The sequence below is a fragment of the Thalassophryne amazonica genome, chromosome 5 (genome assembly GCF_902500255.1).
Source record: "Thalassophryne amazonica chromosome 5, fThaAma1.1, whole genome shotgun sequence".
Taxonomy (NCBI): Eukaryota; Metazoa; Chordata; class Actinopteri; order Batrachoidiformes; family Batrachoididae; genus Thalassophryne; species Thalassophryne amazonica.
The window spans coordinates 29,061,399-29,076,244 of NC_047107.1; the positions used below are offsets into that span (position 1 = coordinate 29,061,399).

Here is a 14,846-nt window from a genome sequence, read left to right on the forward strand (position 1 = left end):
TATTTCCTGTCTTCCTTTCTTTTATGAAGATCTGCCACCAAAATTGACAATGTTGATTCCAGTCGAGATTAAACTCTTTCATAGTTTTGTTAAAATTGGCTTTAATTTGTTTTAGCACAGTCTTGCTAACAACTGCTGAAAACATTTTTTTGACAGACTTCATTATGTGAAGTAGAAATGCGCTGAATCATATTTGAAAGTCTACAGAAGACTGTGACATTTTTACTTGATAAAAAAACTATAAATAATTTTAATCTTTCCTAGATTTTATCAGTTGTTTTGCTTCTGCCACAATTTGCAGAGGTTTTGTGGGGATAAAAACCACTCACTTTCATAGTTGTTTTAAAGTAAAGAAGGAGAATATTCTCTTTATGTTGTCATGAGGTAAAAGGATTAATAATGGCTGTGATTCAGAAAAGAACAAGATAAGGTGTGAAAAATGAAGGTTAAAATGTGCCAGGAAGCAGACGATTGGTGCTGCAGTGTAACTTGATGGTTGAATCTACTTGATACCCGAAGCAGCCATGTCTGCTGCTTTTACTCCCTCGGCCTCTGGAAGTAATTACCCAGCCTGCGTTCTCCCAGAATTCAGTCTGAGGAGGTGTGGTGAGAAAGAGGTATAATGGAAGTTGGCCCAAAAATCTTGCAACCCGAGATGAATTTCATGATTCAGTAATGCCCTTCAAACTAACCCTGTTAAATGGATACAGCACCCTTCCACTTAATCAGTCAGACTTTATTGGTGGTATACACTTACATTTAAGTTTGAGATGTGAGTATGTGGAATAGGAATGGCCACTAATAGAACAAACCTCACCCTCCCTCTGCTCGAAGGCGAGAGCTGTCTTGCTGTATTAAGAGAACCCCTGGCATTGTAATGAACGCTTTATTACAGCAGTAAATAACAACAAATGTTTAAGAGTGTAACTTGTATACTTGCACAGGATGTGATGACCACAAGGATTGGGAGGTAACATGATGCTTGTACAAAAGCTTGTATATTCCAATCAGACCAATTTGAAAACCCTGAAGGGTTTATCTGTAATACACAAAAATAAGATCATTGTGCAACCTCAGCTTGGATGTTAATGGCAGTTGTAAAATGCATCGTTATCACTTGCACATGCCTCCTGGTGGTCAAAGGACTGAGGACATTTTATTTCACTAGATACTTAAAATAAATATATATATATATTTGCAACTCGGTTTTATTGTTTTTTTTGTTTGTTTGTTTTTTACAATTATTGTCACACAAAGGTAATAGATACAGAACATATGCATATCGCTTCAATTTATACACTCATTTCCAAACTGCAAAAATTGTCAGCAAATACATTGACATATTGGAACCACTATTCCCATCTCCTCCCGCCCAAGCACTCACCCATAGGTTCATAGGATGTGATGTACACTTGGCCAGCAGGAAACTAACATACATACATACATACATATAAATTATATTAAGAATAGAAATAAAAAATGAAATTATGAAATAATACAATAATGTAAATAAAAACCTAAAATAAGAAAGAAATAAGTAAATTAAAATAAGAATCAATCAATAAATTAATGGGGGGGGGGGGGGCACTGCTACAATCAATCATGTGTCAGTTCCGCCTCATTGTCAAGGGGCTCCTGCAACAAGTCATAAAAGTCTAGAAAAGGCCTCCATGTTTTAAGAAAGGATTGAGAGGAGTCTTTAAGTGTATATTTATTTTTTTCTAGTTTTAAGAAATACATACTATCCTTAACCCAATGAGAGAAAGATAGAGGAGCTTGTTTCCACCTGAAAAGGATTAAGTGTCGCGCCAGGAGTGTGGTAAAGGCTACAACTACATGTGCTTTAGCGGGTAAGAGAGCCTGAGATGCCTCTGGAGTTAGACCAAAAAGGGCACAGATTGGATCAGGATCTAACTGTGTTCCAAACATCTCACTAAAGGCTTTAAAAATGCTTGACCAAAAGTTGGAGAGGTTCTGGCACAGCCAGAACATGCGCATTAGGTCTTCTGGTTGAGCTCTGCACCCGGGGCATAATGGGTTAGCATTCAGACAGATCTTTGCCAGCCTGGCCTTGGTAACGTGAGCTCTATGCACCACCTTCAGTTGGATTAAACTGTGCTTAGCAGACATAGATGATGTGTGTATTAGTTTTAAGATGGAGTCCCATCGATCGTCTCTGAAAACTGTTCCAAGATCACAATCCCAAGCCTTCCTTAAATTTTCAGTGGAGTGTGGGTCAATGTTCTGGATGAGATCATAGATCTGGGTTAGAAGCCCTCTCCGGTTTGATTTCAGTGTTTTTTTTTTGGGGGGGGGGGGCTTATGTGGAAATGAATTACATGTCTTTTGTACAAAGCTCCTTACCTGTAAGTAACGGAAAAATGGCTCTTAGGTAAATCGTAGGTTAGGGATAGTTGAGAGAAAGACATAAATATGCCTTCTATATACAAGACACAAATTGACTTGATCCCTTTGTTAAACCACAGATTCAGTGCAGGATCAGTGCAAGAGGGAATGAACATGTGATTTGACCTGACAGAGAGGGCAGAAGGTCCCTGAAACCCAAAATGTCTTCTAAATTGCACCCAACTTCTTATGGATTGATTAACTATTCCATTTGAGGTCAGAATATTGCTTATAAGGGGCAAGGCCGCACAATTGACTGAGCCTAGGTGATGCTGGCATGATGAAAGCTCCAATTGCGCCCAGTCTGCTCTCTCTGCGGCCGGGTCATTTTCCGACCAATGAATTAATTTCTGGATGTTGCATGCCCAATAATAAGAAATCAAATTCGGCAGTGCTAATGGTCCAGAACACTTTGATCGTTGGAGGTGAGTTTTATACGGCACTACGGCTAGGTTTGTTTGCCCATATGAAAGAGACACTGGCTTTATCAAGTGTTTTAAAGAAAGATATTTTTTAATTAAAATTGGGATGTTTTGGAAAAGATATAAAAATTTTGGCAAGACTATCATTTTAATAAAGTTAACAAGTCCTGCTATTGACAATGGTAAAGAGGCCCATCGATTCATATCCTACTTACATTTATTAAAGACAATGATAAAGTTTTTCTTAAAGGTAGCAGAGAAGGAGCGAGTGACCTCAATTCCCAGGTATTTAAGGCCACTTTGGACCCTTTTAAAGGGGAAAAGATTAGAAATGTATAGGAGCAGATCATCTGCATAAATAGAAGTTTTAAACTCTAAGCCCTCCTGCTGTATACCTTTAAAGTCGTTACAATGTCGCAGTGCAATTGCCAAGGGCTCACTGGCCATTGCAAAAAGGAGAGGAGACAGAGGACATCCCTGTCTTGTCCCCCGTCTGAGAGGGAAGTAACCAGATTGAGTATTATTAGAGATCACTGACACCAGCGGGGAAGATTAAAGCAACCTCATCCAGGCTATGAACTCCTCTTGAAGAGTAAAAAATAAATGTTCCCATTCGACCTGGTCAAAGGTCTTTTCAGCATCGAGTGAAATTATTATCTTGGGTCATGTTGACTGGGTCGAGTGTACGATATTGATTAACTTTCTCAAATTGGAGTAAGATTGTCTTTGTATGAATCCTGTCTGATCAGGCGAAATAATATCGGGGATCACACTCTCCAGGCGCATAGCCCACACTTTGGATAATATTTTGAAATCAACATTTAAAAAAGAAATTGGACGACATGATGTACAGAAGAGTGGATCTTTATCTTTCTTCGCCAATAGAGAAATTGAGGTATGTCTCAGTGTCACAGGAAGGGTAGGTACCTAGAGAGAGTCCTTCACTGAACATAGATTGGAGAATTGGTGCTAGTAGGTGGGCGAACTTTTTGTAGAATTCACACGTATACCCGTCAGGGCCAGGTGACTTGTTATTCAGTTTAGTATTTTGGACCTCTGACATGGTAGGGATTGTCAGGTTTTTGAAAAAGTTGTGAGCAAGGACAGAGTCACCACTGCATTCTGATGTATAAAGCTCAGAGTAGAACTGAGAGAAGCCTTTATTTATGTCATCATGATCTGTCATTATCTCACCTGTATGTGACTGGATTATTATGATCAAGCGAGCAGCTACTGCCTGACGAGCTTGCAGAGCTAATAGTCTATTTGATTTGTCTCCAAATTCATAGACATTATGCCTGGCTTTCATAATTAGGCGTGTTACGTCATTAGTGGTTAGTAGGTCGAATTCAGTTTGTAATCTCAAGTGGTCTTTGTAAAGAACCGAATTCGGGCTTTGAGCATATCTCAAATCGATATCTAGTATTCCTTAGGGGATTTGGGGGAGGTGTGTGTGGATCGGGAGGTCTGGGCGGCTTTGCTTGAGCTGCTGCCCCCGCGACCTGACTCTGGATAAAGCGGAAGAAAATGGATGGATGGATGGATGGATTTCATGCAGTTTTGAATGTTTTTCTCTTAAGTGCAGAGGAGTAAGCTATGATTTGTCCAGGAATGTATGCTTTAAGAGTTTCCCATAGTATGGCAAATGAAACCTCAGGGGAGGTATTGGTCTATAGGAAAGGGATGAGATAAACTCTATGAATTTCTCGTCTGATAGAATAAGAGGGTTAAATCTCCAGTTTCTGTTAGGGCTGGGGTGGTTTGGAAGATCCAAGTTAAGTTGTAAAACAGTGTGAGCTGATATAACAATACTGGCGTATGAACAATTATTGACCTTAGGTAAAAGCCTGTTATCCAGTAAAAAATAATCTATGCGGTTGTAGGTATGATGTACATTTGAGGAAAAAAAGAATAAGAATATGTTTATTTTGACAGCCCTTGTAGCAGTGCAGAGAGTGAAAATTCTTATGGTGCAGCTTTGTGATAGTGCATGTACAACCTTAATTCTTAGTGCACATTTTACACACTATCTCTATCTACTATACAGGGTGAACACAAAACACTCCATGGTTTCAAATATTTATAATATCAAAAGTTACATGAATAAATTTACAGTTTTGAAGAAGAATCTGCAAAAGAGGAAAAACCCTTGAGTTTCTGCAACTGTAGATACCAAAATTGTAAAATTATTCATGACTTTTGATATTATAAATATTTGAAACCAAGGAATGTTTTTGTGTTCACTGTGTATATTCCCTGTGCTTGTATGAGTCTGCAATGGCCATATTGTTTAGTCAGCATCTTAATATAGCACAGCTACTGGGTTGGAAGGATTATCTTGCAGAATTTGATAGATATTACAGTTGCACAGTGCAAGCATATTAAAGGCAATCGAGCATTTCCATTCATGCACTGCAGTGTGTGAATCACACACAAAAATAAGCATACACACAAAACTGTAATGACGTTCATGCACACAGAGATGTGCAGAGAATTACCTCCCACAAAGGGTGGATGATCATTAGGGAGTAAAATGTTAATTACATTATCTCAAATGTGAACATTTTTAAAACTTGATTTTTCCCTCTTCACTAATTTGCAGATGTCTTATTATCTGTGGGCTGCATTTCAGCCACATTTGCTCTATTGTCAGTGAAATAAATGGATGTTGACAGTGTGGCAGGGTGAAAATCAGTCACAGAGTGTATTCTGGACCTGTTTAAATATGTGCCAAGACTCCAGCCACTGTACTGACACTGTACACTGCCAGACAATGAGCTTTCTGCTGTTTCTTTGAAGCATGGCGCTGCACACGTTGGTGATCCAAAGGTGCGTCATCTTTGCATTAATGGAGTAACGGATCATTGTTGATCCGTGATCTGTGCGGGCCGCTTCTCATGCTTCGGCCCACCTTGGATTAATTGCAAAGTTTAGATAATAGTGTGAAGTACAGATTTATTGCCATGGTGACTTGTTTTTAAAGTAACAGCTGCATAAATCTCAGTGCAGATGTCAGTGAAATAAAACTGTGAGCTGATTATGAGCAGAGAGGAAAAGCCTCACGCTCACATAAAAAGCTGTCTGTCGTGCTGCTCCTGCTCCATTAGAGACAGCCTTTGTAAGGCGCACATCATTGTCCATGCACAGCAATAATCAGGGCTGTCTCCAGAAATTTAGAGCATGGTGGCGCTAGAGGTCAGGCGCGGGGTGTGTGGTCCAGAGGTGGGGTAGACCCTCTTTCATTAGTTAGAAGTTCTAGCATTTTGACTTTTGTCAGATATGAATGGAAGCCATTTCCTGCAAGTTCAGCTTTGCATATTATCTAAAATTTTCTTATTTGAAATTGTCATTTCAAGAAATACCTGCATACAAACAAATGCACTGAAAATGGTGTAGTATATATGCCAGGCCTGTATGTGGTGTTGTAACACTCCCACAAAAAGTTGAGAAGATGTAGAGTATGTGCATAACCACCCAGTTTAAGGAGGTAATCAATGTAACAGCAGAAGTGAGAACTTGACAAAGTGACACTGAGGAAATCTGAAGTCTTTTAATGTGACCTGTTGCCTCCTTTCAGCCAGATTCATCATCACAGCCTGACGAAAACTGTTATCTACTCTTCTCTCCCTTGCGTTAGAAGACAATGACGACAATGTTTTAATTTCTTATCATGAAAATTGCTTGTGAACAAATGCAGGGTGGAAGTTGCCCGGTCTGAGATTAGACTGTATATAGAGAGGTGGGTCTATGACATATTGAAACATCGCAACCTGACGCTGCTTCCTGAGATTTCACAGGAAAACAATGAAGCCAAGGAAAATGATCTTGCATGGCTGCAAACCAATGGATTTTGATAAAATTAAGCAAAATTACCTGCAAAAAAACAGAGGAGGAATATCCTAAATTTGAAAATCAGCATGATGGTGCTGAGATCATAGCATGATGACACTGAGCCATTATTTCACTGCTCAGGGAGAGCCCTGAAAGAACTAACAGGAAGATGAGGACAAAATACGTACTACTGCCTCTGAGCTCAATCAGTGAATGTGTGCCACACCGTCCTCAAGCAGAAGAGTATATGAGTAATAATATTTGCCAACTCTTGCCAAATGGTATTTATCATGAAAGTGTTATGTATATTTTTTTATTTCAGTTTATTCCTAACTACCATGTTGACAGCTGACATTAATGTAATTTTGTTCTGAATTATTTTCAGTTGAGTTCTGAGTTCATGGAATCTTGAGTCTTTTATTTTTTTCCCCTCAGATTGATGCAGTAGTTTTCTTGTTTCTTCAAATGCTATGGGGCTTGACTGTTTCCCAATTTCTTTGATTTTTGAAACGTACATAAACTGCCAGGGGCTGTGAGCATGGACCGGGCCGCCGAGCCACCCACCCTTGACCGCCACCCAATCCTCTCTGCACCCGACCCCCATGGCCCCCTTTGCAGGTGGTGAACCCACAGGAGGGCGGGCCCACATCGCTCTTTCGGGCTGAGCCCGGCCGGGCCCCATGGACTACGGCCTGACCACCAGGCGCTCGCGCGCGAGCCCCAACCCCAGGCCTGGCTCCAGGGTGGGGCCCCGGCTCCGCCATACCGGGCGACGTCTCGGTCCTTGATTTTTTTTTTTACTGGTCATGGAGGTTCTGAACTGCCCTTAGTCTGAGTGCAGCTGAGTGTGAAGTGTCCGGGATGAAAATCAGCACCTCCAAATCCGAGGCCATGGTTCTCGACCGGAAAAGGTGCTTTGCCCTCTTCAGGTCGGTGGAGTGTCCTTGCCTCAAGTGGAGGAATTTAAGTATCTCGGGGTCTTGTTCACGAGTGAGGGACGGATGGAGCGTGAGATCGATAGACGCATCGGTGCAGCATCTGCAGTGATGCGGTCACTGTATCAGACCGTCGTGGTGAAGAGAGAGCTGAGTAGGGGGGCAGAGCTCTCGATTTACCGATCGATCTACGTTCTGATCCTCACCTATGGTCATGAGATTTGTCTCATGACCGAAAGAACGAGATTGCGAGTACAAGCGGCCGAGATGAGTTTCCTCCACAGGGTGGCTGGGCGCTCCCTTAGAGATAGGGTGAGGAGCTCGGTCACTTGGGAGGAGCTCGGAGTCGAGCCGCTGCTCCTCCACGTCGAAAGGAGTCAGTTGAGGTGGCTCGGGCATCTTTTCCGGATGCCCCCTGGACGCCTCGCTGGAGAGGTGTTCTGGGCACGTCCCATTGGGAGGAGGCCCTGGGGAAGACCCAGGACACGCTGGAGGGACTACATCTCTCGGTTGGCTTGGGAATGCCTTGGAGTTCCCCGGAGGAGCTAGGGGAGGTGTGTGTGGCTCTGGAGGTCTGGGTGGCTTTGCTTGAGATGCTCCCCCGCGACCAGACTCCGGATAAAGCGGAAGAAAATGGATGGATGGATGGACATAAACTGCCTTTTATTTAGTGGCTGCCTCACTATCCGAGCTGTTGAACAATATCACTATTTGAACATGTTCAAAATTTCTTTGTGACAAAAAATACTGTTTACGACTTTAAAAACAGCTTGCAAACTGACGAAACCCGAAATTCACTACATTTGTCAGTATTTGATGCTCTGTGAGATATGGGCTTAAGGGGCCCCTTCACACATAAAACGAAGTTGGGCGAAAGAAGCAGAAACCGGCAGAAAATCAGCGAACAAAAACGAAATAGGGAACCACGAAACATTCCACCTGCTGTTGGGAGGGACACACGGTCGGACAGGAGTGCACGATACTGCGGCGACGGTAACACAATGCCAGCACCTGGAACGTGTGACACCACATTGTGCCGCCGGTGTGAGGGAAAACAATAAAAATCACACACCATACAACAAACCGCAGTTTGTAATATTTAATTCCTCTAATCGATTTGACCATACAAGTATGATCTTTCTGTTCCTCTGTGACCCATGGTCATAGACGTACAGTCATAAAATGACATGAATGGAGCAATGCTCTCTTATGTCCACATCTGCTGCCCTGGCGTGTCCAGCTGGCCCTGTGCATGTGTCCAGCTTGCCCAGTGAGTGGCACGCCGAAGGACACCGTGTCATGTGGACCATAGCTCATGATGGTGACATGACATTCAGATCGCCAGTTGAGCATACACATGATCATACGGTCCTTTTCACCTGGCACAGCCTGCCGAGGTGCGTGCTATATGACCGCTCCCAGCCCATGCAAAGGCGATATATGTTGTATGTATTTCTACGTGAGAACAGCAAGCACACACACGCACCTCACAGTGTAGAGTTGTAAGGTCATGTCCTTTATATCACGGTACGTATTCTCCAGCTGTGACTTCCAGGTACACAGATCTGAACAGCAGCGGCTCGCGCAGACATGCCCACCTTTTCGATCAGTGCACAGAACAAAGTGTCACTCTCTGTTTTTTTGCTCTGTGATTAATTATTTTAGTTATTTGTTATGTAATTGTGTATGTAGTTATTGTAGTAATTATTTATATACTTGTCCTGACTGTGTTCTCTGTGTTTTTAATTTAACACATTATGTGAACTGAGCCGTCATTTCTAGCTGTCAATAAGTGGCTGGCCAGTGATCAGCTGAGAGGAGCCTTGCTGTGCTGTGTGCGCTCAGATGTGGCTGGCTGGTCTTCTTGTGATCTTGTCTCTACATAATTATCAGCATGTCATGCAAGTGTGCTCTCCCTCCCCCCTGCATGCCACGTCTTGTGGGGGGCGGGGAGGATGCGACACACACGCAGGCCACGTGTTGGGAGGACACTTGCTTGACGTGTTGCTTGAAAGCACACGTGAGGTACTTCGACAATTTTCACAGACAGCTCGTATGTGATCATCTGCACTCCATTATCGTGCCAGGAGCGCAGTTAGCCCCGCCTTTTCAAAGTGCCCAGTGAGTGATGTTGGATGTTTGTGTGTGGCACCTGGAGTTTGGCCGACACCTGCTGAGAGGGGGTCCAATGGGCACTCGCTGTCTTTCACCCGCTGGTGTGCACGAATGGTTGTGGCGGCAGCTGTAAGGTGTTCCAGGCGGCTCAGATTTTTCACGGGTGGCATGCGATTCCTCCTTTGTGTGCCAGTCAGCTTGAATTGTGTTACGTATGAAGGGGCAATAACTTATGCATTATTGGAGCAGGGATGGATCTGGGACTTGCGAAGATAAGATGGGAAAAACAAAATGTATGAACAAAAAAGAAAACAAAACAAGAGAAAGTTTTAAAATTTGATAACCTAATATTTGCCACAGTTCTTAGCCATTATCCTCCACTGAAAAAAGATGAGCATATCTTGATGTGTTCAACAATATGAATTTTTTTATTTACACTGCATCATCTGTCCATAGAAGTATGTTAAACGCCTATGATCTCTGTGATACTATTATTCTCATGCTTGCAGAATTTAATTTTCAATTTAGACCTTCTGCAGTACTCAAGCTTAATGTTAGGTGTTGAAAAATACTCAGTTTAAGACGATGTCTCTGACCTTTTTGAAATTGTTAATGTATTATTAAAAATGTAAATCTGTTAATTAAATTCATTATTAACCATTGCAAAAACTAGCAATATTGCATTTTTTAATTAAGATATTGTTTCCAATAAAATGACTATTTTACATTGCAAATTTGACTTTTTATGTTGGTATTCACAATGGAAAAAGTTGCTTACTGTTGGTATAAAAAATATTTAGTTTTAATATTAGTGACAATATTACACATTCCTTTACCCAGTTATGATGAATCACCACCACCACCAAAAATGTCTGGATGCACCCCTGTATTGGATACATTACTTTCCCTATGGAGAGTAGTTTCTATATGTGTTGTTGGACAAATGCATATCATCCAATCCAGTTGTAACTGCTGGTAATCTCATTCACGTAAAATCCTTAGAAGATTGCATTGCATCAGTGAGAAGCTGCATGTCTCGCAACTTCCTACTTTCAAACTCTGATAAGACTGAAATGATGGTTCTTGGTCCAGTAAGACATCTGCATCAATTTGACCAGCTAGTGCTTAGCCTAGGCTCGTGTGTCATACATCACACTGACAAAGTGAAGAACCTTGGGGTAATTTTTGATCCTATGTTGTCCTTTGACCTCCACATTAGAGATGAGTTGTCTTTTAATTTCGTTGTACCTTGTGTATAATGACAATAAAAAGCATTCTATTCTATATTATGAGGACTGCTCTCTTACACCTGCAAAATATAGCGAAGATTCGTTCCATCCTGTCTATGGCTGATGCTGAGACCCTGATTCATGCATTTGTCTCTTCCAGATTGGACTACTGCATTGTTCTATTTTCTGGTTTACCGCTGTCTACCATTAGGGGTCTCCAACTGGTTCAAAATGCTGCTGCCAGACTTTTGACACGAAGCAGAAAGTTTGACCACATTACACCCATTTCGACATCTCTTCACTAGCTTCCTGTCCCTGTGAGATCAGATTTTAAGGTTCTGCGACTAGTCTATAAAATTGTTCACGGACTGGCACCTCCCTACCTAGCTGACCCAATTAAACCCTACATACCGGCCCGGGCTTTGTGTTCTCAGGGTGCAGGACTACTTTGTGTCCCTAGGGTGAATAAAAAGTCTGCGGGTCACAGAGCTTTCTCTTATCATGCACCTGTTCTGTGGAATGATCTCCCTGCGTCAATACAACAGTCAGATTCTGTAGAGACTTTCAAGTGCAGACTTAAGACGCACTTATTTCCCTTTCCTGTGGCTACTATACTGGTATAGTATGTTACTATGCTTTTTACTCTTTTAATTCATTTTATTAGGAAACTGAGCGTACCGCAGCCTCAACTTTGTCTAATTTCTGGGTCTTTTAGTGAAACTTAGGGCTAGTGGCCGGCTATCACCTTAATATTTCCTTTGTTTTCTTTGTTACTTAATGCTGACAAATTATATTGTATTGGTTGTCTTTCTGATGCTTGATTCTGTTTTTCTCTCTGTTTGAGGTACAGCTCCATCCAGAGATGGGTGTGGTGTCTGCTTTGGTGTCCTGTGCACCGGCAACGTTTCCTCTGTATTGTTTTGTGAATTGTTTTGTAATTTCTGTCAGTAGCATGGCCCAAGCAGAGGGTCACCCCTTTGAGACTGGTCTGCTTGAGGTTTCTTCCTCAGAGGGAGTTTTTCCTTACCACTGTCGCCTGTGTGCTTGCTCTGGAGGTTCGTAAGGTTAGACCTTACTTGAGTGAAGTGCCTTGAGGCAACTTTTTTGTGATTTGTCGCTAAATAAATTGAAATTGAATCTAATATATTGGTTTCTTAACCTTTAAGTTGCATGTTGTAACTGTTTTCAGGTATCCTGTCCTAACAGCTAAGACTAGTTTAGTGCTGAGGTGTGTGAAAGAGCATTGAAGATGGGAGTAATTTAGTTGGCAGTTTTCTCCTGCTGAACATTAAAGTATTGAGTGTCCTTATTCACGTGTTTATTAAGATGGTTTTCAGACCAACATTTGCCTAGTTACTTACATCTATCCATTTCAACAGTTGTCATTCTTTGGCTCTCGGACCATGGGAAGACCTAATCGGAATGTTCCTGGAGAAGAAGGGGCGAGGAATGGTCTCAGCAAAGCAGAGTTCATGGAGAAGGTGCAGCAAAGCAACGAAGCATGTCAGCGCGGTGACTTTCAGGCAGCAGTTCAGTTGTACAGTGATGCGTTGGAAGCGGACCCACAGAACTGCATCCTGTACAGTAATCGTTCTGCAGCTCTCCTCAAACTGGGACAGCACCAGGCAGCTCTAGATGATGCTGAAAAGGCTTGTGAGCTTAATTCAAAGTGGCCCAAGGTAAGTGTGTCTCAGTGAAGTAATCTGAAATAAAATGTTAAACCAGATGCTGCAACTAGGTAGATGTTGATTACTGGTTGCATCTTTTACTACGGTTTGAAAACAGTCCTTGTTACAAAATCGTAAACTTTTCCAGTTTGATGGTATGCCCTTTGTTTGTAAACAAATCTGATGTCATTCCACATGGGTCAGTCACTGAGGTTTAGGTAACTAAAACCTGTACATCATGTCTGGAGTGTGGGAGTAATAAAACAAAACAAATAAACTGAGGACTGCTAGTTGGAAGAGGTAAACCACCCAAGCTACAAAGCATTTTTTTTGAAGAGTGACTGAAAGAAGAGGAAAAATGTGACTCTTTGGGGCATAGCTCTGTGCTAAATTCAAGATGGCATTATTTTGAAAATAAAATGATTAAGAACTAGATAGGGAGCTGCTATAATTGTGGAACTATTTTTTGAGCTTTGCTAATGAGGCTTATTCGAACACATGTGATTAGTGAAGGTTTTTTTTTTCATTCCAGTCTGTGTAGACAGAATTCAAATCAAAATGACATGGAGTCAGCAACCTGTTCACAAATTATTGCTGCTGTTATTGTTAACATTATAAATTAGAGTTTAAATCATGAAAGATTCCATTAACCTGCTGGGTAAAATTCCCTAAAGTACAGCAAATGAGCTTACTTTTCTAAAGCATGGTGTAATTAAATGAAATACTGCGTTGTGGTGCTTTGCTTTCAACAAATTTCAGTGGTTTACTCTGATATTCATCAATGCATGAAATAAAAACCTTGCTTTTCATGACCGTTGCAGATTCTGGATATGAGAAGGCCAGAGATAATTCACATATCAAAACTGAATAGGGGTGTATCGGTACACAAAAATCATGGTTCAGTATTTGCTGGGAGTTTTGAGGTCACAGTTTGCTTCTGGTACAGTAAAAACAAGAAAGAAAACAACTTTATTTTTTTATTTAATGAGATAGAGGGGTACCGTCGTAACAGTTATGGCTCAGTTGTGTTCAGCATGGATTTAAAATCTGTGTTCTCAACAACTAGTATAGTCATACCTGACCACAGATGTAAAGTGCCACATATAGCTTTCATCTGATCCACATGTCCATCATTCTATAAAAGAACCAATGTGTTCCAAACCAGCAGGGACTGCACTGCACACACGGGCTCATCCAACAACAACTAAAGACTTTACTGAAGTTGCATGGGGGAAATGTGGAAAGTGAGTTCAGCACACAGAAAAAGTTCCACATGTGCAGTAGCTGGAATACATGTACCATTAAGGGCCTTTCACACCAAGTGCGCAACATGGTGCGCATTGTTCCAAAACCCATTATTTTCAATGATACGCATTACACAAGTGCAAAAACAGAGCTTGCATGACGCTCTGCTCGGAGCGTACACCCCCACTTGATGTCAAACTCACTGCACAGTCAAAGTTCAACTCAAACTTTCACCACTGCATGCTGTGATGTAGCTTCATGTATCCAACAGAAATGAGGCATCAGGCCAAAACACAGAAGATGACAGAGTGCAGAAATGTGTATCAGAGGAACATCAGAACTGTTAATTTATACACAGCAATTTTCTAAAAATCTTTACAAATGTTTTTTTAACCTTTATTAATTTCTGATTACTGTACATTTTGAAGTGTTTGAAATGTTTCTTACATTAGAAAACTTGTAATGAAAATAGCTTTAATTAAAAAAAAGACTCTAGAAATCTTGATGTTCATCTGTAAATTAAAACCATAACTTGTTTGTTGTTTCAGATGAGGTGATTTCTTGACAAACATGATAATGAACCTTGGACATTTATTTTTAGACAAATACAATTGCATGAAAAGTAGTAATGTGTACATTTTTAAGTCTGGTAGATTCATTCATTCATATCTGCATTTAAGGAGATATCGCAATGACTGCACTGTGTCTGTTAATTAGAATTTCTCAATCTGACATAAACCTCATGATGAAATCAGTTTTTAATTTGCTAATTTCAACAATTAATCACATCCTCATTGACTATGATTGTTACCCGAGGCCAACATATGGCCATCGGGTATTGCGAAGACCTGGCGTCCATCCATTCATCTGTCTGTGTTCAGCATACGTCCAGTTCTATTACTGCCACAGTCTTCAAATTCACAGGGAACATTCTTGGGACACAGACCATGGACAAGTTCAAAGATGGTTGACCTTGACATACATTAAGAGGTATTT

General features: G+C 41.2%; 1 protein-coding gene across 1 annotated transcript in view; it reads left to right on the forward strand.

The window, feature by feature from the left end:
- Positions 1-12,635, forward strand: part of LOC117510250 (tetratricopeptide repeat protein 28-like) — a 33,912-nt gene extending 21,277 nt beyond the window's left edge. Inside the window, exon 2 of the mRNA XM_034169890.1 lies at positions 12,318-12,635. Coding sequence (XP_034025781.1) covers positions 12,318-12,635 — 318 coding nt within the window. The remainder of the gene's footprint in view (positions 1-12,317) is intronic.
- The last annotated feature ends 2,211 nt before the right edge of the window (positions 12,636-14,846 follow it).